The 27,006-nt window shown below is 42.4% G+C and overlaps 1 protein-coding gene across 1 annotated transcript in view; it reads left to right on the top strand.

The window, feature by feature from the left end:
• The first annotated feature begins 863 nt into the window (after window positions 1–863).
• The window catches only part of gpr39 (G protein-coupled receptor 39), an 86,380-nt gene continuing 60,237 nt past the window's right edge, over window positions 864–27,006 (top strand). The window contains exon 1 of the mRNA XM_068035109.1: window positions 864–2,004. Coding sequence (XP_067891210.1) covers window positions 1,185–2,004 — 820 coding nt within the window. The 5' untranslated portion in view covers window positions 864–1,184. The remainder of the gene's footprint in view (window positions 2,005–27,006) is intronic.

Raw genomic sequence — 27,006 nt, 5'->3', positions numbered from 1 at the left:
AAGTTTATTGCCTACACCTTTGGAAACAAACTATTGAAACATGCCTCTCATTTACTAAGAACATCTTTGGAAAAGTGAAGACGAGAGGACACCTGATGGAGGTCTTTTAAAAATTATGAATAGGTTCAATGGGATGGATGTGGAGAAGTGTTTCCACTTTTAAGTGAGTACAGAATAAGGGGACAGAAGTATAAGTTATCATTAGCATATGAATTAAAGTATTTAAGAGGAACTTCTTTACACAGAGAGCGGTCAGAATGTGGAACTCTCTGCCACATGTAATGGTTGAAGCAGAACGCATTGATCTATTTAATAAGAGTCTTGATGCATACATGAGGGAGAAGGAATAGAGGAGTACAGGGACAGCAGTAGGGGAAGGTGGGAACATTTAATCTGAGTAGGAGGAGTGAGGAGTATAAACACTGGCATAGATCAATGGGTCAAATGATCTAGTTCTATGCTGGAGATTCTATGTAATTTATGAAATATCCTATTAATGCAGTAGCACCAAGTTGTTAGAAAACAGAAAACTGGTACACCCACCAGAAAAACAAATGTTAATCTATCTGGAAAAGTTATTGCTAACTAGCTGACAGTGCAAAGCAGAGCGTGGGAGAGTTAGTATTAATATTTATATTGCTCCAGGCTAACCACTGCACAGACTTGTTTTAGGAGCTAAAAGCACCATTCCTTTCCTATCACCTCACCTTTGTTTACACATTCGTGTCCAATAATGTTGATTTGTCCAAAGGCTCAGTCTGTACTCATTGCTCCATAGTTTCAACTACGTCACAATGAGATTACATCAGTTGCATGCTTAATATTTAACAGAATCTACTGAAGTTCACATTCAAAGATTTTACATCAGAGTGTACATGTACTACTTCCGGAGGCTTTCAAGTAAAATATAGAAATATAACAGGACTGAACAGTTCAACGATTCAACTTTTGGACAACAAAGAGAAGAATTCATGTTATTTCTCTTATTATCAAGGAAGGTGAACTTTGTTTGTATTGATTAGCAGGAAATTGTTATTCGGTTTCTTGTGTCTGATAATCCTTTCTGGCTTGCTTTTCATAAAGAGCATCTGAATTGTTCCTCTTTTTTCTTCCAGTACTGCCAATCTTGAGATTTTTTTTTTCTGAACTGTTAAGCATTTAATACTACCTCATTATTTTTAATCATGGAAAGTCATAGTGACTGTGAAGCCTATTTCAACCAGAAGCATGTACCAGAGTTTGAAGTGAAAAATTCAGTCAAAATTGGCCTTACAATATTATACAGTATTATTCTTGTGGCTGGGATAATCGGAAATAGCCTCACTATAAAAGTCGCACAAGTTCTTCAAAGGAAAGGTTATCTTCAGAAGAGTGTTACAGATCACATGATCAGTCTTTCCTGTGCAGATTTACTTGTTCTTTTACTGGGAATGCCTGTGGAATTGTACAGTGTGATATGGAATCCATTTTCATCATCCAGTGGAAATGCAACCTGCAAGATCTATAATTTCCTCTTTGAAATTTGTAGCTATGCCACGATATTGAATGTTGCTACTTTGAGTTTTGAGCGCTACATCGCAATATGCCATCCGTTCAAATATAAATCGATCTCTGGTTCAAGGACAGTGAAACTGATTTGCTTTGTCTGGCTGACTTCATTTTGCATAGCCTTGCCTCTCCTCTTTGCAATGGGGGTAGAGGATCCATTGGAGCCCTTTGAGAACCAAGACCACAACCTTTCTCACAATAACTGTAACATCAGAAAATCAAACCGGACAATTTGCACCAACCTCAGCTCCCAACAGATTGTGTTCCAGTTGAGCATTTTCAGTGCTTTCATTCTGTACGTCGTGACCCTGGTCTCAGTTGCATTTATGTGCAAAATGATGATGGGCGCACTAATTGGAATGAAGTCTAATACTGCAGCAACTAAAAATAAAGATCTATCAAAGCATGGCAGTACAGCCATGGAAACATCAAGAAAACAGAGTATTATATTTTTAGGTAAGTGCATCAATATTTCCGAATGACATAGTATTGTTTAGTTGTGCTTTATAATTTGTGAAAGAGAATAGATGTGGGCAAGCCAAATCAGTGCATATTCTGTTTGTGCTAGTGCTAACGAATAGATGCAATTTAAAGGGGGGGGGGGGGGGCAGGTGCAATGAGTGGGATATGTTCGCCCCAATTTTCTTTTATCATGGGTTATATCCCATCCTTCTCTTGCTCCAAACCATGAAACTACCCTTAATAACTCCTCAACTGTTTATAAACTTGATTGTTCTCTGAATTAATATATTTTGGATTTTGTGAAACCAAGATTTTACTCCAACACATGTCAAGATATTGGGGGCAAAATTTGATAGCCCTTGAAACAGGCGTAGGGATCATGATGTGCGTTTAACCCACGCCATTGCTTCCGATGCAGGCAGCACACCAATTCCATGCCCCTGCTAATTTTTATGATTTCTGCATGTAGTCAATGGTTGTATGCCTCAGCAGGGGGTTCAAGTTTGTGCGAGACTAACACTTAAAGCTAGCCTGCGTTACTTAAATGGGAGGTGCTTTACATCTGAAGCAACTGCTGGAACTGTTTGTAGAGGAGAATTTGAGCAAGAGGAAGAGTGAATTATGGTGTAACAGGGGAGAGAACATACTCCAAGGTTTTCTGACACTGCACTGGATGCCCTGGTGAAGGAGGAGAAGAGGTGTGATCTATCCACAGGGAGTGAGGAGGCCCTTCAGACAAACTTTACGAAGGCAGTGAAAGCAGATAGCCATAGCAGTCAATGCCAGTACTCTAGCCCCAAGGATCTGGATGCAGTACGCAAAAAATTCAATGACTTTGCACGAGTGGTCAAGGATAGTGAACGTATCTGCTCAGTGCACTGCCAGGCACTCACCTACCAAGAATCTCTATCAACTATTCAAACCTAGCATTCACAGCTTCACCTCGCCCTCAAACACTTAGCACTGTAGCAAGCTTCACACCTACATATCTGATCTTGCACACACTATCAACTATTCAACCATGACAACCACCACCTAAACACATTGCACCATACTCACTGACATGATTCTCTCCGTCTTGTAGGTCAAAGTGGCTCACAACCACCTAATCGATGTGGGAGTGGGGGGGGGTGTTGCAGGTACAGCCACAAGTCCTTGCCCCCATGGAGGAGATCGTGCTCATCATTATTAGAGTGCCCATTGCTGAGACTGTGGCCGGGCCTTCAAGGATCAGAGCTGCTTGAGGTCATCCTGCAAATTCATCTGCAGTCTCCCCCCACTGAAGATTAATAGCCTTCCACCAGCCAGACTGCAGCCACTGATGTAGCAGTGTGTAGGAGCACTAGATCAGGGAAAGCTATACAAAAAACAGGCACTAAGGGAATGTGCAAGGGCGATTAATTGATGTTTGTATGCAATATGGGCATGATTTGATTTAGAAATTTGGTTTAGAATGTTTATTTTGTGTTGGCTTTTACTTTTGTATTGTGGCCAAGCAAAGGTGTGATGGTCAGTAAGCTTGTGATGAAAGCTAAGGTGTGGGATTGTTACTGAATGGAAAGTTGAGGTTGCATTTACTGGTATTGCAGTCAGATGAGTCGTTCACGGACAGCCCAGCCATAATGGGCCTGTGTTGGTTGCCTTCTCCCTTCCTCCTCAGTTGTTCGCCATATAGTTGCTTGTAAGGGCTGTGCCCTATTCTATTAATTCTGTTACATTTCCTATGATAAATATATATCAATTTTTCGAATAAACCTCTTCAGAAAATCTATATACATTATATCTACCCTATTGTCTTTATCTAGCCAATTGGCCACTTCTTCAATAAAACTTTATTAAATCTGTCAAACATAACTTGCCTTTCACACATTTGTGCTGGCTATCCTTCATTTGCATATGTACTTCTAAACACTTACCAATTTTTGAATTAAAAGATATGGGGGTGCAATTTGGAAATGCAGCACCGCTGGAGACAATGGTACAGAAGCCAAACACCCTCCTTAGTGGTGCGCGCTATATCTCCAGCTGCTTCCGACAAGACCTACAAGGCTCCCCAAGCTAAGAAGGGCATTTCCTGTGTGTGCCGGAAGCAGCTGAATTGGTGCTATTGTGACGTCACTCAACCTTACTGGCTGATAAGAGGCTCCACTTCCAAATTTGGATCACGCAGGTCCTTTTAATGAACTCGTTTGTCACCCTCACCGAAGTGTTCAGCTGCAAGAGGGGCTGAGCACTAGCATTACTTAAAGGGCCAGGCACCCAACTTGCAGGTGAGGTAATTTTGAATAGCTTCCGCTGTTGTAAAGTCTCTGGAAGTACTCTGAAATGTTCTTGGAGGTGATCTGGTGAACTCTGTCTCAGTTGGTAGCATTCTTGTCCCTATGTCATAAGGTTGTGTTTTCAAGTCACACACCAGGAGTTGTGTGCAAACAAATCAAGGCTGACACTCCAGTACAGTGCTGAGGGAGTGCTGCAGTGTTGGAGGTTCCATTTTTTGGATAAGATGTTAAACTGAGACTTTGTCAGTCCTCTCAGGTGGCCATAAAATATCCCTGATGTCTTGGCCAATATTTATTCCTCAATCAGCGTCACAGAAAAATTATCTTGTCATCATCACACTGCTGTTTGTGGGAGTTTGCTGTGTGCAAATTGGCTGCCTTGTTTCCTACATTACAACAGTGACAACACTTCAAAAGTACTTAATTGGCTGGAAAGCACTTTGAAATGTCCAGCGGTCATGAAAACCACTTTTTTCTGGATTTGGCAGACAGCGTTCTTGCATCCTGTCAGGGAGGGCAGAGAATTTGGTGGCATGTCCAGACAAAGGCTGCAACAGGTGCGGGAGCTGCAACATGGCAGGGAAATGAAGCAGAGGCTGTGAGGCGGGAAAGCTCTGTGCGATGCCATCTGCCAAGTTGGAGCCAGACTCCTCCATGCTCCTTGGCAGTGACAAGGCAGTGCCTAGCAGGTGAGCCAATGCACCTAGCCTCTCAGTATGCACACCCATTAGTGTCCTCCTATATGCAACCCCATCAAGATTCAGAACTCGTTTGTGACCTCACTTTCCAGTGAGCTGGCACACACACCATCCTTTCCTGCTTGACTCACCACATGCAGATCCCAACTCTATACTGGCCTCAAAGGTGCCAATATTTGAGCTAGTGGCTGTGACTGTGAGACCATGTGATGGGAGCCTCTTCAACAGTGCTGTGCTATTGCTCTCCCTCTTCCTGGTTGTGCTGTAGCTGACAGGTGGCACTTCCTGAGTGTCTGAAAGCAGAAAATCCACAGGGAATGTTGGGGTAAGGGAAGGGGTGTAGGTTATAAAACAGGAGGCCCATGGTCACACAACCTACAGCCTTACTCATCATGCCAGATAGCAGGATGGAAACTTTACATGGAAACTTTGCTGCAATGTAACATAGTATTGACTCAAGTTTGCTGACAACATTTATATCTGGTTCAAACACGACTTTTCATAAAGGTAATAAAAAGGTTTAATAATATTGGAAAATGGCACCTTACTTAAGTTAATTGACCCACCTTCATTAATTGTCTTAGTTGATGTTTTAGTCCATTGCAGTAAAGACTTACCACTTTGTTAAATGTATTTTGGAAATGTAATATGGTGTTACAATAGGAAGTAACAGCTCAGCTATTTCCTCTTGACAATATATCAGTGCAAAAATTACCAGCATTTGTAAATATTCCCCAAAATAACCAACGATAGAATAAGTATACGTATATCAGTCATCAAAAATAATTCATGGTCGATATGCTAGCTGTCCCTTGACTATTTCGGTCTGTATGTGAGTCAACATGGGACTGCACTGATCTTTGCAATGCATGTATCCATTTTTCCATAAAGGATTTCTAACTAGCTTTTCAACACTGGCAAATATTCTAAAGGGTATTCATTTATAATTGTGTCTGTCTGATTATTGTTTTACATTGTCAAATACAGTATCAGATCAATTTTCACGTGTGTTTGCAGAATACATAATCATCAAACATCTGCTCAGCACTTAAACCTTCAGAATAAATTCAAAATTCGAGACATTCTTACTCTAGATCAGTAATGGAAGTGTATCAGAACTAAACTATTTCAACAAATACCTCTCTTTTCGTTGACTTTAAACACTGGTAAATAATGATGTATACACATTTCATGTTGGAAATCAGCATGCATAGTGTGCATTAGCCTGATTGATGATTTTACTCCATCTACATCACTTCATTAATTTACTTACTAACAGAAAATAATAGCATCATTGCTCATCTCACAACCATTTAATATAACAAATGTGCCAAATAAATCACTTTTGAAACATTTATTGAAATGTAATAATAGGACATTGGTTGCATAAAGGATATTAGAAAGAATACAAAGTTTTGAAAAGTCAGTGTTAAGGTTAAGATGTAACAATAAGACATATATATGTGTGCATTTCTAAAGCATACGTACTGGAGTTCAAACACATTGCATGTTATTCTGCTTTGTTTATGAATAAGAGAAGCAATGATTTCTCAGTATAATTCAACTGTCACTTGTCAGCCACAATAACAGTCTTTACCTATGACTCGTATGATTTTCTGAATCACTAAGTCCATTCATCAAAGAAGAGGTGGAAAAGTTGTCAGATTCAAACAGTGGAAAAGAAAATCGGAATGAAATTTGTAGACTAATTAGAAGAGTGTATACAATAGAGTTATAATTGTGGGATATTGTAGGACATTTTAATTATCCAAAAATGTTCATGGAGAAAAAGGAAAAATGTTTCTGCAGTATGTCCAGGACTGTTGTCTCAGTTAATACATTGCTATTTCAACAGGAAAGGAAACATTATTTGACTTGGTTTTTTGTAAAGAGCTGGAACTAGTAAGCAGTCTAAAAGTGGGAGAGCATTTGGGAAACAGTGATCTCATTATTGTTAGTTTCAGAATAAAAAGAGAAAAAGAAAAAAACAATCAATGACCACAGTGCTTAACTGGATAAAAGCAAATTATTGTTCAAGAGAAAGGACTCTTGTCCAAATTACATAAAAGGAAAAAATTGCAACAGGAATCTTAAATCATCAATAGGAAGATGAAAAGGTGCAAATCAAGCATGATACAACAAAAATAAAGTTTGCTGAAGGCTGAGAATTCTGGAAGAACAGGAAATTTAAAACTAAAAGAATAAATTTATTGTTTGTAGTGCAGATAATAAAAATGAAAGTCAGAAAGAATATATAGTATATAGAGGAATGACAACTTGCATTCACAGCAACTTAATGAAAGAAAATACCAGAAGGCACTTTACAGACAATCAGACAAAAATTGATAGGAAGCCAAAGTAGGAGATCTGAGGAGGGATATCCAAAAGTTTTGTCATCGAGGTGAGTTTCAAACAGGGCCTTAAAATAACAGAAGAAGGTAGAGAAGCAGTGGGATTTAAGGAGGGACTTTCAGACATGGGGCCTAGGCAGCAGGAGACACGGTGCCAACAGTGTGGTGAATGGAGGGAGGTATGCATAAGCAGCCAGAGTTGAGGAATATATAATTTGAGGAGGATTGTTAAAATCTGCCATGTCTGAACTATGCTTGAATTGCGAAAGGTGGCATAGCGATTCAGATGACTTTTGGTTATGCATGTCTCCTGCCTGAAAGTATAGTTTTGTCGACTGCCCTTCTTTATATATTGACATTCTTAGTCTATTACCACCTCAAATAGAATTCCTACATTTTCTCTGTACCTAAGATTTCCTTGAAGATCAGTTTCTTTTTCATGCCAAATGCTTCCAACCCCTTTAACAGCACTTAAGTCTAAATATAAAGCTGAAATCCATCTGACTTGACTACTGCCCTCATATCTGAATAGGTTCTTCTATCATCTTACCCCACACTGTTAGGCAGCATACAAATAAAGCTTGTCATCTGATAGGCTATCCATTTCTCACCACTAGTCTCCAATCTGTCTCTCTGTTACAATCTTTCTAGTCTCTGATTTATCAAAATTACTAGTAATACACTTCAAACTTTCCTCTCTTGCCCTTTCTAAGCTCCAAAAATTTCATTCAGCCTTCATAATTTCTACATCCCCACTGTGTTGAACTTAAGGCTCATTACAAAGTTTCTTGTCCTAACTCTTTCTTTTCCAGGATCTTAAAATTGTGGAATGCTTTACTTTCACCAATCTATCCTTCGTCCTACATTCTTCAAGCTTTTAATACAAAAGCTTGGCAACACTTAATTGCTACTTCATGTTTTATCTTATCTTCTCTGCTCTTTTCAACTTTAGTGGCATCTTGCATTTTGGATTTTCAATTTAAAAAATACTTAAAATTCGACAAAATATTTCAAACTTGAAAACCAGAACCTCATGATACTTAGAATAAGTTTTTAATAGACTTTCAAGGAATACTTGTACAAAAATCCATTAAAATCTCATTATAAACTCTATGAGGTGTCATTGGACGTATAATTTCAAATCAGTAGAGCACACCATGTGGTGAAATTTTAAATACTTTACCCTTTAACAAGACAGTGAGATACATGTATTATATAGTGAAATTAATCCAGAACACACTGAAACTAAAGATACATGCATAATATCTGATTAAAAGAATGGATTATATGGGGTATCCCCCATTACTCTTAATCAGCTGTGTCTGACAAGCACAGAAACTCATCACCATCTTTGACAGCTTCCAAACCAAATTACTGAGAAATCCATATGCATAACTTATGCTTGCTTCAAATGGAGAGTACGCACTTTCCTTGTAGGAACACATTGCCACTTGCTTAAACTCAGATAACACAGGCACAGGATGTTTAGAAACAAGGGATTAGATTTTTATCCTGCCCTTGGAGAAGGGAACAGAGGTGAGGGGGACAAACATTGTGATGTATGGTGGCGTCCTGCCCCCAGGCCATTTTATCCGTGGTGGGAAGTTGGAGGACGGCCTTCCTGCCTCAAGCCAATTGAGCCATAGAACCATAGAAAAGTTACGGCACAGAAAGAAGCCATTCAGCCCATTGAGTTTGCGCTGGCTGAAAAAACTAGCTGCCCAATCTAATCCCACCTTCCAGCACCTGATCAGTATCCTTGCAGGTTACAGCACCTCAGGTGCAGATCCAGCTACCTTTTAAATGAGTTGAGGGTTTCTGCCTGCACCACCGATCTGGGCAGTGAATTCCAGACACCCATCACCCTCTGGGTGTAAATGTTTTTCCTCATGTCCCCTCTAATCCTTCTACCAATCACCTTAAATCTGTGCCCCCTGGTAATTGAGGTCTCCACTGTGGGAAACAGAACCTTCCTGTCTACTCTATCTAGGCCCCTCATAATTTTATATATCTCAATTAACTCACCCTTCAGCCTCCTCTGTTCTAACTAAGACAATCCTAGCGATCCAATCTTTCCTTAAAGCTGCAACTTTCAAGCCCTGGCAACATTCTTGTAAATCTCCTCTGTACTCTCTCCAGAGCAATTATGTCCTTCCTGTAATGTGGTGACCAGAACTGTACGCAATAGTCCAGCTGTGGCCTAACCAACGTTTTATACAATTCCAGTATTATATCCCTGCTTTTGTATTCTATGCATTGGCCAATAAAGGAAAGCATTCCATATGCTTTCTTTGCCACTTTATCTACCTGTCCTGCCATCTTTAGGGACCTGTGGACATGCAGTCCACTGTCTCTCACTTTTTCTACCCCTCTCAATGTCTTCCTGTTTATTGTGTATTCCCTTGCTTTGTTTGCCCTCCCCAAATGCATTACCTCACACTTCTCCAGATTGAGTTCCATTTGCCACTTTTCTGCCCACTCAACCAACCCATTAATATCATTCTGGAGTCGACAGCTATCCTCTTCACTATCAATTACACGGCTACCTTTGTGTCCTCTACAAATTTCCCCATCATGCCTCCAACATTTAAGTCCAAATCATCAATATATACCACAAACAGCAAAGGACCCAACACTGAGCCCTGTGGAACGCCACTGGAAACTGCCTTCCATTCGCAAAAACATTCATCAACCATTACCCTTTGTTTCCTGTCACTGAGCCAATTTTGGATCCAACTCACCACATTCCCCTGTATCCCATGGGCTTTTACTTTTCTGACCAGTCTGCCATGTGGTACCTTGTCAAATGCCTTACTATAATCCATGTTGACGACATCCACTGCACTGCTTGTAACTTCTTCAAAAAATTCAATTAAGTTAGTAAGACACAACCTTTCCTTAACAAATCCATACTGACTATCCCTGATTTATCCATGCCTTTCTAAGTGACATTTTATCCTATCTCTCAGAATTGTTTCAAATAATTTGCCCACCACCGAGGTCAGATTGACTGACCTATAAATATTTGGTAAATCCCTCACACCCTTTTTAAACAATGGTACAACATTTGCAGACCTCCAATCCTCTGGTAACTCGCCTGTAGCTCATGAGAATTTGAAGATGATCCTCAGAGCATCCGCTAGTTCTTCCCTGGCTTCCTTTAAAAACCTGGGATACAATCTATCCGGCCCTGGTGATTTATCCACTTTCAAGGAGGTCAGACCCTCTAGTATTTCCTCTCTCATTATGCTTATCGTATCTGATATTTCTCACTCCTCCTCTTTAACTACAATGTCTGCACACCCCTCTCCTTTATGAAGACAGAGACAAAGCACTCATTAGGAACCCTGCTCACATCTTCCGCATCCATGCAGAAGTTACCTTATATATCTCTGATAGGCCCTACTCTTTCCTTAGTTATCCTCTTGCTCTTAATGTATTGATAAAACATCTTTGGGTTTTCCTTGATTTTACCTGCCAATATTTTTTCATGTCCTCTCTTTGCTTTCCTAATTTTCTTTTTTACTTCACCGCTGCACTTTCTATACACCTTTACGTTTTCTAAAGTATTAAGTTTTTTGTGACTGTCATAAGCTTTCTTTTTCTGCTTTATATTACCCTGTATGCTTCTAGATAACCACAGGGCTCTAGATTTGGCATTACCACCCTTTATCTTTGTGGGGACATGTCTACACTGTGCCTGTAGAATCTCACTTTTGAATACCTCCCACAGGTTTGCCACTAATTTTCCTTCAAGTAGCTGTATCCTGTCCACTTTTGCCAAATCACCTCTCAGCTTCGTAAAATTTCCCTTTCCCCAATTTAGAACTTTTACTCTTGTTCTATCTTAGTGCTTTTCCACAATAATGCTAAATCTAACTGTATTATGGTCACTATCTCCAAAAGGGTCACCCGCTGCTTCTTCATCCTCTTGCCCACTTTCATTACCGAAGACTAAATCTAGAATTGTGCCCCCCTCTTATTGAGCTTGTTACCTGCTGGCTAAAAAAGTTCTCTTGAATGCAGTTGAAGAATTTTGTGCCCTCTGTGCCCTTCACACTGTTTGTATTCCAGTTGATATTAGAGTAATTGAAATACCCAACTATCATTGCCCTACTGTTTTTGCATTCAGAAATTTGCCTACATATTTGTTCTTCTATCTCCCGCTCACTATTTGGGGATCTATAATACATTCCTAGTAGTGTGGCTGCCCCCTTTTTATTTCTGAGCTCAACCCATATGGCGTCAGTTGATGATTCATTTAACATATCATCCCTCCTCACAGCTGTAATTGATTCTTTAACCAATAATAGAACAAAGAACAAAGAACAAAGATAATTACAGCACAGGAACAGGCCCTTCGGCCCTCCAAGCCTGCGCCGATCCAGATCCTCTATCTAAACATGTCGCCTATTTTCTAATGTTCTGTATCTCTTTTCTTCCTGTCCATTCATGTATCTGTCTAGATACATCTTAAAAGACGCCATCGTGCCCGCATCTACCACCTCCGCTGGCAACACGTTCCAGGCACCCACCACCCTCTGCGTAAAGAACTTTCCACGCATATCCCCCCTAAACTTTTCCCCTTTCACTTTGAACTCGTGTCCTCTAGTAATTGAATCCCCCACTCTGGGAAAAAGCCTCTTGCTATCCACCCTGTCTATACCTCTCATGATTTTGTACACCTCAATCAGGTCCCCCCTCAACCTCCGTCTTTCTAATGAAAATAATCCTAATCTACTCAACCTCTCTTCATAGCTAGCGCCCTCCATACCAGGCAACATCCTGGTGAACCTCCTCTGCACCCTCTCCAAAGCATCTACATCCTTTTGGTAATGTGGCGACCAGAACTGTACGCAGTATTCCAAATGTGGCCGAACCAAAGTCCTATACAACTGTAACATGACCTGCCAACTCTTGTACTCAATACCCCGTCCGATGAAGGAAAGCATGCCGTATGCCTTCTTGACCACTCTATTTACCTGCGTTGCCATCTTCAGGGAACAATGGACCTGAACACCCAAATCTCTCTGGACATCAATTTTCCCCAGGACTTTTCCATTTACTGTATAGTTCACTCTTGAATTGGATCTTCCAAAATGCATCACCTCGCATTTGCCCTGATTGAACGCCATCTGCCATTTCTCTGCCCAACTCTCCAATCTATCTATATTCTGCTGTATTCTCTGACAGTCCCCTTCACTATCTGCTACTCCACCAATCTTAGTGTCGTCTGCAATAATGATACACCCACTCCTTTTTTATCTCCCTCTCTATCCAAAACATTTAATGACCAATCTAGGCAAAGTGACATGCACCCTATGAGGCAATTGTCCTTTCTAGGATGTTGAAATTGGTATGTCAGCCAGAGTCCATTCTCCTTCAAACATTTCTCCTCTTTATCATAGGCCCATCTCACAGCTTGGCCTTGGCCCTTGCATATGGAATTGAAGGAAACTGTTCTTTTGCATGCTTCAAAGCTCCAAATTACTTTTTGTACATATGCATAATGTGAAAAAGCTTAACTTTGCTATCATTGAAGAAAAATGAAAAGAGCCACAGACCTATTTGCCCCTCTGAGCATTGTGCCAAGGAACTGAGTCCAAGCTAAAATTGTAATCCACCAAAACCCCAAATCAATACTTGTAAATAGCCCCCCTTCTATCTCCCAGTTGATACCTTCAAGAACTACTAATAGTGCAGGACCATAATACTGCACTTAGGTCTGCAATTAGCATATTCAAATCACTCAGCCATTGTTAAAAATACTTCCTCTATAAATTGTACAAATCTGCCTCTTAAATTTATTTTACATTTGACAAACTTTATTGTCTTGGGGCTAACAGGTCATTTCTTACTGTTGTTGTGACTTGTTGATATTCTGATTCACCATATAGCTGTGAATTTGGAACTGCATGAGGCTGTCTCTATCAATAGAAATTATTTTCTTTGGTATGATAATGCCACAGCTTTCTCCAGTCACCTTATATTTATGTATAGCTTGGCATTTTTTTCACTGGCATGACTTGACAACTGCATTTCAACATCCTATATGAATCTAAAAGATTCTCACAGAGTGTGAGCAGCAAAACTTCTCATACTGATTATCTTGCCTCTGATTTCTTTCCCAGACAGTGTTGCTAGAACTTTGTTACTTGTAAGCGCGAGTTCAAATACAGATTTTATCATCGCTTGTAGATCAGAGTCGCTGAAGTATGCACTAACTATTAGAGCATTGTAGGTAGATTAATCTGTTCTGGTGTGATTAGGCTGGCAATGTTGCAGGTGAGATATGTTGTCCAGGGATAACGTTCCTGTGTATGAGGCATAAAAATGATATCAAAATTTCAGAAAACATTAATCATCATACATCCAGACAAGGCTGGCAGAATAAGCAGCCCCTGCAGCCGATTTTCAGTGAATAGGTGACCACTTTGTTTCTTCATGCTTCTCACTTAAAATGCATTGTAGAACTTAAAAATAATTAAAAGTACTTGGTTAAATACAAATGTTAGAACGTGGATTGCGGTTAAAAATAAAACAAAATTAAAATGTAACTAGAAAAAAGGGAAATAATAGGAAAGGATTTAGATAGGACAACAAAAATCAAGGTTAGAGTTTCTCCTCTACAAACAATCGCCAAAACAGGAGCAAATTGTACCCAAAATGGCACCCATTTTGAAAAGTGTTTTTTCTGGAGTTTACCCTCAAACTGATTTCCATATCTCCAAATGGAAAATCAGCCATGAATTAATGCAATCAGGCAGCATTTTAAAACATAATTTTTTTTAAAGATTTAAAAAATTTTTTTGTCCATTTTAATTTTATTTTGAACTTTTAAATGATAATTTGTAATGACTTAATTCCAGTAATACTCTTGACTTCTAAATATTCTTCTTATTGCAGCATTAATGCTTATTTCAGTATTGCATTATGTGATCAGAAAAAATGAATAAAAAAACTGTGCAGTTCCTTGGACCTGCATACCATGTTCCTGGGGTACTTGTCTCAGGTTGGAAATTACTATAGAATCATACAATGATACAGCACAGAAGGAGGTCATTTGATCCATTGTGCCTGTGCTGGTTCGTTAAGAGAACTATCCAATAGTTCCATTGCCCTGCTCTTCCCCATAGCCGAGCAAATCTTTCCAATTCCCTTTTGAAAGTTATTCTTACCAAATCATAATAGCTCACTGTGTAATTTTTTTTCCTCATGTTGCCTCTGGTTCTTTTGCCAATTACCTTAATCTGTGTCCTCTGCTTCTTTTTATACGTTCATGGGATGTGGGGTGTCACTGGCAAGGCCAGCATTTATTTTCCCTCCCTAATGCCCTTGAGAAGGTGGTGGTGAGCTGCCTTCTTGAACCGCTGCAGTCCTTGGGGTGTAGGTACACCCACAGTGCTGTTAGGAAGGGAGTTCCAGGATTTTCACCCAGCGACAGTGAAAGAACGGCAATATAGTTTCAAGTCAGGATAGTGTGTGGCTTGGAGGGGAACTTGCAGGTGGTGTTCCCATGTGCCTGATGTCTTTGTCCTTCTAGGTGGTAGAAGTCATGGGTTTGGAAGGTGCTGTTGAAGGAGCTTTGGCGATTTGCTGCAGTACATCTTGTATAAAGTACACACTATTGCCATTGTGCACTGGAGGGAGTGAATGTTTAAGGTGGTGGATGGGGTGATGATCAAGTGGGCTGCTTTGTCTTGGATGGTGTTGAGCTTCTTGACTGTTGTTGGAGCTGCACTCATCCAGGTAAATGTAAAGTATTCCATCACGCTCCTGACTTGTGGCTTGTAGATGAAGGACAGGACTTTGCGAATCAGGAGGTGAGCTACCCACCACAGATTTCCCAACCTCTGACCTCTTTGTGTAGCCACTGTATTTATAAGGCTGGTCCAGTTAAGTTTCTGGTCAATAGCAACCCCCAGGATGTTGATGGTGGGGGATGCAGTGACCGTAATGCTGTTGAATGCCAAGGGGAGATGGTTAGATTCTCTCTTGTTAGAGATGATGTGGCACAAATGCTACTGCCACATATGAGCCCAAATCTGAATGTTGTCCAGGTCTTGCTGTATGTGGGCACAGACTGCTTCATTATCTATGGAATTGTCAATGGTACTGAACACAACAACAAAGAACAAAGAACAGTACAGCACAGGAACAGGCCATTCAGCCCTCCAAGCCTGCACCGATCTTGATGCCTGCCTAAACTAAAACCTTCTGCACTTCCGGGGTCCGTATCCCTCTATTCCCATCCTATTCATGTATTTGTCAAGATGCCTCTTAAACGTCTCTATGGTACCTGCTTCCACCACCTCCCCTGGCAGCAAGTTCCAGGCACTCACCACCCTCTGTGTAAAGAACTTGCCTCGCACATCCCCTCTAAACTTTGCTCCTCTCACCTTAAACCTATGTCCCCTAGTAACTGACTCTTCCACCCTGGGAAAAAGCTTCTGACTATCCACTCTGTCCATGCCGCTTATAACTTTGTAAACCTCTATCATGTCGCCCCTCCACCTCCGTCGTTCCAGTGAAAACAACCCAAGTTTATCCAACCTCTCCTCATAGCTAATGCCCTCCAGAGCAGGCAACATCCTGGTAAACCTCTTCTGTACCCTCTCCAAAGCCTCCACGTCCTTCTGGTAGTGTGGCAACCAGAATTGCACGCAATATTCTAAGTGTGGCTTAACTAAAGTTCTGTACACTGTGCAGTCATTTTCAAACATCCCCTACTTCTGGCCTTATGTTTGAGGGAAGGTCATTGATAAAAGAACTGAAGATGGTTGGGCCTAGGACCCCACCCTGAGGAACTCCTGCATCAATTTCCTGAGGCTGAGATGATTGACCTCCAACAACCACAACCATCATTTTTTCTGCCAGATATGAGTCCAGCCAGTGGAGAGTATTCCTCCTGATTCCCATTGGCTTCAATTTTACTAGGGCTCTTCAATGCCACACTTCGTCAAATGCTGCCTTGATGTCAAGGGCAGTCACTCTCACCTCACCTCTGGAATTTAGTTCTTTTGTCCATGTTTGGAGCAAGGCTGTAATGAGATCTGGAGCCGAATGGCCCTGGCGGAACCCAAACTGAACATCAGTGAGCAGATTATTGTTGAGTAAGTGCTGTTTAATAGCACTGTTGATGACACCTTCCATCACTTTACTGATAATTGAGAGTAGACTGATCGGGTGGTAATTGGTTGAATTGGATTTGTCCTGCTTTTGTGTACAGGACATACCTGGGCTATTTTCCACATTGTCCAGTGCCAGATACTAGTGTGATTGACCTTTCTGGCACTCGAAACAGTTTCTCCATATTTCTTCAAGATTTTGAGCACCTCTATCTAATCTCTCCTTAACCTTCTCTGCTCTAGGGAGAACAACCCAAGTTTCTCTAGCCTTTCTGCAGAACTGAAGTCTTTCATTTCTGGTACTATTCTCCTCCACAAACTCTCCAAGGCCTTGACATCATTACATCCTTCCTGAAGTGTGCTGCCCAGAGCTAGCCACAACTCTAGCTCTGGCATAACTGAAGTATATAAAGTTTATATATATTTAGCAAAACTTATTTGCTTTCGTTGTCCATGCCACTATTTATAAAGCTAAGGATCCCATATGTCTTTTTAACAGCCTTCTCAATCTTGTCCTGCCACTTTCAAAGACATGTGTATTTACACCCCTAGGGCTGGATTTTAAAAGCATGCCGCTGATCTTGGCGGCGAGCTCTAAAAATGGCAGCCTGCACACATGCCAAAAAGCTACCGCAATCCCCCCTACGGCAGCTCATTTAAATAGCCAGGGTGGCCCGCCCCCACCCCCAGCAATCACGTGAAGGGGGCAGGGCTGTCCATCCCCGGCAATGGCGCCAGCTGCCTGTGTGCAGACGCTGGCGCCATTTTTAAAAGGCAGCCAGCCCTGCCGGTTAACTTGAATTTTTAAAGCAGTATCCCCCAAAATTTATCCAATAAATTTATAACACCCCTTTCCCACCCCCCAATAACAATGACATTAAATATTTGCCCTTCTCCCCCCACCCCACCCAAGACACTTGCCTTATAAATCTGACCTCCCACCCCCAAACTGCACAAAGTTTAAAGTTCTCCCCTTTCTACCTTCCCCTACACCCATTACTTCTTTTTGACTCTGTCCTTCACCTCCCACACTGAAAGTCTTAACTCTTCCTCCCTCCCCACCTGTGTCACGCCAGCTTTCCCCAGAAGGGGAATTGAAGGAGCTGGAGTGAGATTTCAGGTAAGTTTATTTAAATTTATTCATGTTATTCATTTAAATATTGAATTGCTGTTCCCATTGCCCAGCGGCAGAGGGGCCACCACGGAGCAATGCCACCGTCGGAAGGATCGGGCCAGGCCCTCCCGGCGTTGGTCTCCATGGCAGGCTGCTTCCGGACCCATATTCTGGCCTCCCCTGCCATGGAACCCGATGTCATGGGCTTGGTAAAATCCAGTCCCTAGTCTTTTAGTTCCTGCAGTTCTCTTAGACCCTTTCAAATTGTCCCTTTTAGTTTATATAACATCTCTTCATTCTTCCTACCAAAATTAATCACTTCACACTTCTCAGCATTAAATTTCATCTGTAACGTGTCTGCCCATTTCTCCAGTCTGTCTATGTTCTCTTGGCATCTGTTTCTGTCCTCCTCATGTTTTATTACATTTCAGTTTCATGTCATCTGCAAGCTTTAAAGTTATGCCCAGTATACCCAAGTCCAAGTTCCTCCAGTCTGAAAAACAACTGTTCATCACTGTAATGTTCGTGGGACTAGAGTGAGGTTTAGCCAGGTTTGGTATAAGATATGTGAGACAAAGGCTGCAGGCTGTTGAATATCATGGAGTCTTCTTAATTCTGTTTTACTTTCACTTTCCGTTTGCTAGCATGTGTGTTCGACAACATCTTCAAGTATATACAATGCACAATGCAATTACAATTTCAAAACACTACAACACTATGGCTGGAATTTTACACCACCCCAGCGAGCCAAATGGTAGTGTGGGGGTGGCTTAAATTGAGCGGGAGGCTCCGGGAGGTCTTCCTAACCCGCTCCCGCCTTCGGCCAACTTTACGGAGGTCCGGGGTGGGGCGGAGAGAAAGAGTCCACCCATCCCAGGCCAATCAAGGCCCTTAAGTGGCCACTTAACGGCCACTTAAGGGCCTTTGCCTGCCTCCACGGGTATTTTACCTGTGGCAAGTGGACTTGCTGGGGACGTGAAAGGCCATCCAGTGACAGCTGCTGGCCTTTCCACGCCCCGGGAGGGTGCCCTAACAATAGGGCACAGGGTGACCGATTGAGGGCCAACGCCACCTCCCAACCCACCCCCGGGACCCAAGACACCCCCCACTTCCCCCAAACGACCACACTTGCTTCACCAGGGCATGACCGATCACCCTGGTGAGGCATCCAAAACTTATCATGGATCCCGGTTCCATCGCTTCCTCCTCGGTCAGCTGGGCTGCAGTCCCAGCAGTGGCCACTGCTCCCAGTGACGCTGCTGGGACTAACAGCTGCCAGCCTGATGATGGGCCGGCAGCTCAATGAGGCGGGACTTCCTCCCTCAAGCGGGTGGAAGTCCTGCCTCCGTACAATTAAAACCCAGGGACCTGTAAAATGCGGGACGGATCCCTGGGCTAGGCAGAAGGGGTTCGCCACTGACTTTTACGTCGGTGGCGAACACCCATCCGCCTAAGGTAAAATTCTGGCCTATATCCTTCCCCTTCTTCATAAATGAGACACATAGCATGTTTCAATGGTTTGTTTCCAAAACTGTAAACAATAAACTAAAACATAAATAGTTCGCTTTGTAACATAGTCACTTAAGTATGTTGGGCGTTTTCTCTCGTGAGTAGGATATCTTCTGATGTTCTTCATCTGAGGTGTCAATGTCAAAATTGGATTCAATGCTTGCAAGTGATGTTTTCAATGCTTTAAAGAGTGACATGTTTTGTGTGATGATTTGTGAACCGCACTGAGCAGTGATCATTGATCCTTTTCTGTTGGTCCCAAGAAATAATTGGATGGCACAAGGGGCTGTTTGTTTTCCAACATGACCATCAGGTCTCACAAGTACTTTATCTCCTGGCTTTAGTGTTGCAGCTCTAAATTTCATGTTTAGTTCTGCATTTACCTTCATTCGATCCTTCTATTCTCGACCGCGGTCATGTACATGTTGATCACTAGCTCCACAGGGTAGCTCAGGAGACTTCTGCGTATCAGATGTGCAAAAATAAGTGTAGCTAGAGGTTTTCCAGTAGTTTAGTGAGGGTTTGCTCTGTAATTATGAAGAAAGTGATATAGCTCTTGCTTCCATGACTTGCTTTCAGCTGTAGCTGTATATACTACTTTTTTCAAGATTGGGTAAATCTTTTGACTTCTCCATTAGCTCTTGGCCAATGAGGTGTGATTTTTCAATGAGTGAAACCTAGGCCATTTGTGAATTTGCTGAACTCATCCCTATTGGATGGGTGTCCATTGTCACTTCTTACCATTTGAGGGATTCCAAATAAGGCAAAGATCTGGTCAAGCTTTGGGATGACTGCTTTCATTGAAGTTGACATAATTAATTCCATGATTGGGAATTTGGTCTAACCGTCAGTGATAACAAACAGGTGTTCACCTGTGGGAAAATCTGTGAAATCAACGCTAACTTCAATCCATGGTCCTGGAGGTAGTTCAGACATCTTAAGAGGATCATGAAGATTTGACATTGTGGTTGCTTGACACGGTAAACACTGATTTTATGCTCTACCATGCAGTCAATTCCTGGGAACCATATCTCTTCCCTAAGGATTTGTTTGCTTTTGGCTATTCCTTGGTGCCCTTCATGTGCTATATAGACAACCCATTCCCTCAATGAGTGTGGATTGACAATACAGTTGTTGTGTAATACTAGATCAGATGTGGTTGTAACAGTGAGCTCATTTCGAACATTCTGAAGACCTTGTAGAGTGAGTGTTTTTCATTTGTAGACGTTTGCTCAATCACATCTTTCCAGTTTTGTGATTCTATAGCCTTCATACATAATTGCAAAGCTTCCTTGTTTTGTTGCTACTTTAATGTCAGCTAGCTTTACAAAATTTGGCACTGCATTTATGGTGACATAGTTAAGAAGTTGTTCAGCAACCTTTTCTTCATGACTAGTAGGACTGACTGTCGGCAATGGATGCAGCGAAAGATAGTCTGCTGGGTTGAGCTTGTCTGGCTGATACTCAACACGGAACTCATACTTTTATAGTTTGAATATTCAGTGTTCTATTCAAGTGGGTGTTTTTTATGTGGATTGTTGAACAAGCTCACTAGTGGTCTATGATCAGTTATTACTTTAAACCCGCTCACATATAAATAGAGATAAAAGTGTAAGATACCCCATGTGATTGAGAGGGCTTCTCTATTTGAGAATAATGTTGCTCTACAGGTGTTAATGATCTGCTTGCCATCGCAACAATTGAAGGATTACCTGTCTTATCTTTCTGTACAAGAACTGCTGAAGCAAAAGGGCGGCACAGTGGCGCAGTGGTTAGCACCGCAGCCTCACAGCTCCAGCAACCCGAGTTCAATTCTGGGTACTGCCTGTGTGGAGTTTGCAAGTTCTCCCTGTGTCTGCGTGGGTTTCCTCCGGGTGCTCCGGTTTCCTTCCACATGCCAAAGACTTGCAGGTTGATAGGTAAATTGGCCATTAGCAATTGCCCCTAGTATAGGTAGGTGGTAGGGAAATATAGGGACAGGTAGGGATGTGGTAGGAATATGGAATTAGTATAGGATTAGTATAAAATGGGTGGTTGATGGTCGGCACAGACTCGGTGGGCCAAAGGGCCTGTTTCAGTGCTGTATCTCTAAACTAACTGCACCTAAGCCAACTGGGCTTGCATCCATGATTAGCTGGGTATTTTCTCAAGGTTGAAATAGGCATTTGTGCAACTTGCTGAAAAACCTCATTTGATCTGGTGTACTCCCTGTTTGTGTGATTTAGTCCATTCCCAATTGGTGGTCTCTTTTGTCAGGTTGCGTAGGGAGGCAAATAGCGTAGCAAGGTCAGGTTTGAAATGACTGCAGTACACGATGAGTCCTAGCAGATTCCGGACATCTTGCATGTTTGTAGGATCTGCAGTATTTGCAATAGCCTCAATTTTCCATGAATCTGGTGATACTCCTTCACCACTGAACACATGACTGAGGAATTCAATTCTGCTTTCATCAAACAAGCACTTGACTTTGTTCTACGTGAGGTTACATTTTCTGAGATGTTGTAGGCATGCATCTAGGCTTGTTGAGTTCACTTTCCGTGTGGCCATAGATGAGAATGTCATCACTGATGTTCAGCATGCCTTCAAATCCTTGAGGTGCTGATTAAATCATGTGCTGAAATATTTCAGCTGCTGAGCTGACTCCAAAGTTAAGCCTCTTGTATTGGAAAAGTCTGATGTGAGTAGAGAATACAGTAAGATATCGCGATTCTTCTGCAAACCTGATTTGATGGTAGCTTGCATTGAGGTCAAGTTTAGCAAAGTGTTTAGCACCATTCACTTTATGATGTCATCGACTGTCAGTTCAAGTGTCTTTCTCATTCTATGGCTTGCTTTGATGATCACATATCAATGCAGATTCTAATCTGGTTCTCACTCCTGGGTTTCTTGATGACTGGTATGGGTAAAACCCAAGGGGTAGGCTCATCCCTACTTTCTCAATAATTTCAAGGTCGAGTAGGCATTGAAGCTCCTTTTCTGTCTGTTTCCAGACATGAAATGGTATTCATCATCATTGATGCACAACTGGGGGCACATTAGGGTCTACATGCATCTTGCATGCCACACCTTTCAGCTTGCCGATACCAGTGAAGTGATCAGCATATAGCTCGAGGCTGTTTTTCTTAGGTGCAGAAATTGCATATTTGACTGCAATCATGTGCAGATCTGTTGCTGTGTGGAAACTAATAAGCATGTCACATTCTCCGGATATGACATAGAATAGAGCATTTGTTCGAATGTCTTTGAATAAGCCTGGCGTTTCAAAAGTTCTGAAAACTTTCAGCGTCTGGTCACTGTTGCAAGGGAAAATTTTCATATTCCCTGGTTTTCTGAGGGTTGGGCAATTCTGAAGTTTGTTGAATGTTTTGTCTCCCATGACATTGACAGATGCTCCGGTGTCGATGACAGCATCTACATCTGAACAGCCAATGGTCACAGTCACACGTAGCTGTTTGCTGTGTCTGAGAGAGCTCAAAAGTATGCTCAGCATCATCCATCTCTACATTAGCTACATTGTCTCACCTTTTTGCTGTGGTACACATAGGTAACACCATTTTATTGGTATTGGTTAATTTTGGTAATTTAGTTAATTTTGCTGATGAGCGACACGAGCAAAGTGATTGGGTTTTCCACATGCTTTGCACAGTAGCAGGGCACTCTGTCTAGTGTGGATATTCACCGGCACAGTGGAAACATTCTTTGGATAAGTCGCAACTCTGTTTGTGAGACGGATGTTGTTGCTTTGCAGGTGGTTTCCTGGCACATGAGCGATGAACACTGTTCACAGGAGTTGAATTTGGATTGTGGTAGTTACAGTTAGTAGCATCAACTTCAGTAGCTCTGGACTCTGAGAGCGATAGTGATCTTGTTAACACTAAAAGCTCTGATAGTTTTCTGTCTTTCTCGAATGCATTTTGGAGTAGTTGAATGGAGAGACAGCCTTCAACTATCTGGAAAGGCATGGACTGATTAGGGATAGTCAGCATGGCTTTGTGCGTGGGAAATCATGTCTCACGAATTTGATTGAGTTTTTCGAGGAGGTGACCAAGAGGATTGACGAGGGCAGGGCGATGGACGTTGTCTACATGGACTTTATCAAGGCCTTTGACAAGGTACCGCATGGTAGGCTGGTCCAGAAGGTTCAAAAACATGGGATCCGGGGTGAGCTAGCAAATTGGATACAAAATTGGCTTGGTGATAGGAGGCAGAGGGTGGTAGTGGAGGGTTGTTTTTCAGATTGGAGGCCATTGACCAGTGGTGTGCCGCAGAGATCATTGCTGGGCCCTCTGTTGTTTGTCATATATATTAATGACTTGGATGTGAATGTAAGGGGCATGATTAGTAAGTTTGCAGATGACACCAAAATTGGTGGTATGGTGGACAGTGAAGAAGGTTTTCTCAGGTTACAACAGGATATAGATAAACTGGGAAAGTGGGCAAGGGATTGGCAAATGGAATTTAACGCAGACATGTGTGAAGTGATGCATTTTTGGAAGTTAAACCAGGACAGGACATATACAGTGAATGGCAGGGCCCTGGGGAGTGTTGTTGAGCAGAGAGACCTTGGGGTGCACAGTGGCGCAGTGGTTAGCACCGCAGCCTCACAGCTCCAGCAACCTGGGTTCAATTCTGGGTACTGCCTGCGTGGAGTTTGCAAGTTCTCCCTGTGTCTGCGTGGGTTTCCTCCGAGTGCTCCAGTTTCCTCCCACAGCCAAAAGACTTGCAGGTTGATAAGTAAATTGGCAATTATAAATTGCCCCTAGTATAGGTAGGTGGTAGGGAAAAAGACAGAGGCGCAAGGGAAGAGCCAACTGTGTAACAGCCCCGACAATCAAATTTTTCTGCAGCACCTGCGGAAGAGCCTGTCACTCTAGAATTGGCCTTTTTTGCCTCTCCAGGCGCTGCTCCACACACCACTGACCTCCTCCAGACACTTACCCATTGTCTCTCGAGATAAGGAGGCCAAAGAAAAAAAAAGCGAAATATAGGGACAGGTGGGGATGTGGTAGGGATATGGGATTAGTGTAGGATTAGTATAAATGGGTGGTTGATGGTCGGCACAGACTCGGTGGGCTGAAGGGCCTGTTTCAGTGCTGTATCTCTAAAACTAAAACTAAAACTACATAGTTCCCTGAAAGTGGCAACACAGGTAGTCAGGGTGGTGAAGAAGGCGTATGGCATGCTTGCCTTCATTGGCCGAGGCATTGAGTACAAGAGTTGGGACGTCATGTTACAGTTGTACATGACGTTGGTTAGGCCGTATTTGGAGTACTGTGTGCAGTTCTGGTCGCCGCACTACAGGAAAGATGTGATTAAGCTAGAAAGGGTGCAGAAAAGATTCACAAGGATGTTGCCTGGTGTGGAGGGCTTGAGTTATAAAGAGAGGTTGGATAGGCTGGGTCTGTTTTCTCTGGAGCGAAGGAGGCTGAGAGGGGACATGATAGAGGTATATAAAATTATGAGAGGCATAGATAGGGTTGATAGCCAGAGTCTGTTTCCCTTGGTAGGGGTGACTATAACTAGAGGGCATAGATTTAAGGTGAGAGGGAGGAGGTTTAAAGGGGATCAAAGGGGTAAATTTTTCACACAAAGAATAGTGGGTATCTGGAATGAACTGCCAGAGGAGGTGGTGGAGGTAGGAACAGTAGCGACATTTAAGAGGCATCTGGACAGGTACTTGAATGAGCAAGGCATAGAGGGATATGGAATTAATGCAGGCAGGTGGGATTAGTATCGATAGGCATTATGGTCGGCATGGACGCGGTGGGCCGAAGGGCCTGTTTCTATGCAGTACGACTCTATGACTCCATGAGAGGCCCACCACGGACCTCGACGGCGAGAAGTCCCGGCCTGATATTACCAGCGGCAGACAGGCCTCGTGACAGCTCTCGCCGTCGCTTGGCAACGGGAGCCCAATTTAAATATTTTAATTTGTTAAACTAAACAAATTAATTACTGTTACACTCCCACCATCTGTCCCAGAGTGATCATTGTGCCGGTGGCTGGCACTCCCACACCTTCGGATCCCTGTCCGGGGGACCAAGTTAGAAGACTGGTGGGGAGGGGGATGCAGGTAAGTTTCTCAGTGCGGGAGACGGGGGGAGTGGGGTCAAAGTCATATAAATGCTGTAGGAGATGTTGGGAAGCGCTACAGTATGAAGTTTATGCACTTTGGGGAGGAAGGTCAGCTGGACAAGGTAAGTGTTTTGGGGGGACAGGGCAAGTAATTCATTGTCTGGTTATTGGAGGGGGTGGGAGGGGGGCAAGAAATTTTTAAATTTTTTTTTACATCAATGTGCCTTTAATATTTAAAATCGATGGCCGGGTTCGGAGCCCTTTAAAACTGGTGTCAGCGCCTGCACACAGGCAGCTGACGCCATTGCTGGGGATGGACAGCCCACCCCCTCCACATCATCGGGGGGAGGGGGCACTCTGCCCGAGCTATTTAAATGAGATGCTGCGCTGGGAATTGCAGCGGTTCTTCCACGTGTGGCCCATACAGGCAAAACACCATTGTTTTCACCCTCCACCAATTTCCGCGGCTGCATTGTAAATTTCAGCCTGTTGTTTGAAGTAAGTCAACAGTGCAGTTTTTGCTGAGTTGTAGTCATTTTGCTCAGGCATAAGCACCTCTGAGTAAATTGCTCTTTCGGATAGCCGGTGCGGACACGATGGACCAAATGGTCTCCTTCTGCACTGTAACAATTCTGTGATTCTGTGATTCTCAAAGATATCTTCTTATTCTGCACCTCCATAGTGTAGATGTAAGGCCTTTTTCCTTGTGTCATCTGTGATTGCGAAGCCTGCCATCACGCCTTCGAAACATCACAGCCACTTTTGCCAATGTGGGAATACAGATGATGGCTCTGAATGTGCATCAGAAGGTAATAGATTGGATATAAACAATGCCAAATTGATCAGCAACACCGTGGTAAAGTGATCAAGGATTTGGGATTGCATTCCTTTCAGTGGAAACCTCTCTGCAATGATCCGAAATTAAATTTTTTATATTTGTTTGGATGGTTATTTCAGAGAGATCAGTGTGTGAGAGTATACACTGTACAAGATTCCTGTGTGTCACTCTAACACAGTCTCCAATTTAAAATGCTGTCTGTAAAAGTAGACAAAAGCTTCCAAAATTGTTATAACTGAAAGCCATGTTTCCAGTTTTTCACCATCCTTTTCTTTTCACTTCTACGCTATTGTGATGTTCTCGGGACTGGAGTGAGGTTTAGCCAGGTTTGGTATAAGCAATGTGAGCCAGAGAAAGCAGGCTGTTGAACATAATGGAGTCTTCTTTATTCTGTTTTACTTTCACTTTCCCTTTGTTGGCATGTGTTTTCCACAGCAGCCCCAACTGTACAAAATGTACAATGCAATTGCAATTTCAAAACATTGCAACATTACAATCACTGCTCTTTGCTTTCTATTCCTTAGCCAATTTCATATCCGTAGAGAGGCTGCCAAACTTATTTACCACACTTTGGCATTTAAGCGCATCTTAGTCTGCCTCACATTTCCCCGTATCTGATCACTTCTATTTCTGAACTACTCTTAATTCTAATGCTGTTTGCCAGTTCCAGTCCTCTGTGCACCTTTTATCTCCTTTGTAATGCTTTATCGTGGTAACCCTATCACTGCCAAATGAGTTTAAACCCTCCCCCACAGGACCTCCTTGCAAGGACATTGGACCCAGCCCTTTTGAGGTGCAACTCATGCAGCCTGAACATGTTCCTGCTGTCCCACATTAGTCCCAATGCCCCATGAATCTGAAGCCTTCCCAATGCACCATTTCTCCAGCCATACATTAAATTGTCTTATGATATGGCACCTATACTCTAAGAATAAAGAATAGGTGTAGGCCATGTGGTACATGAGCCTGTCTGCCGTTTCATTAGCTATGGCAGCTCTTTATCT

The sequence above is a fragment of the Heterodontus francisci genome, chromosome 7, assembly GCF_036365525.1.
Source record: "Heterodontus francisci isolate sHetFra1 chromosome 7, sHetFra1.hap1, whole genome shotgun sequence".
Classification (NCBI taxonomy): Eukaryota; Metazoa; Chordata; class Chondrichthyes; order Heterodontiformes; family Heterodontidae; genus Heterodontus; species Heterodontus francisci.
Note: the sequence above shows the minus strand (reverse complement) of the source record. Positions and strands in the feature narration are given on the sequence as shown.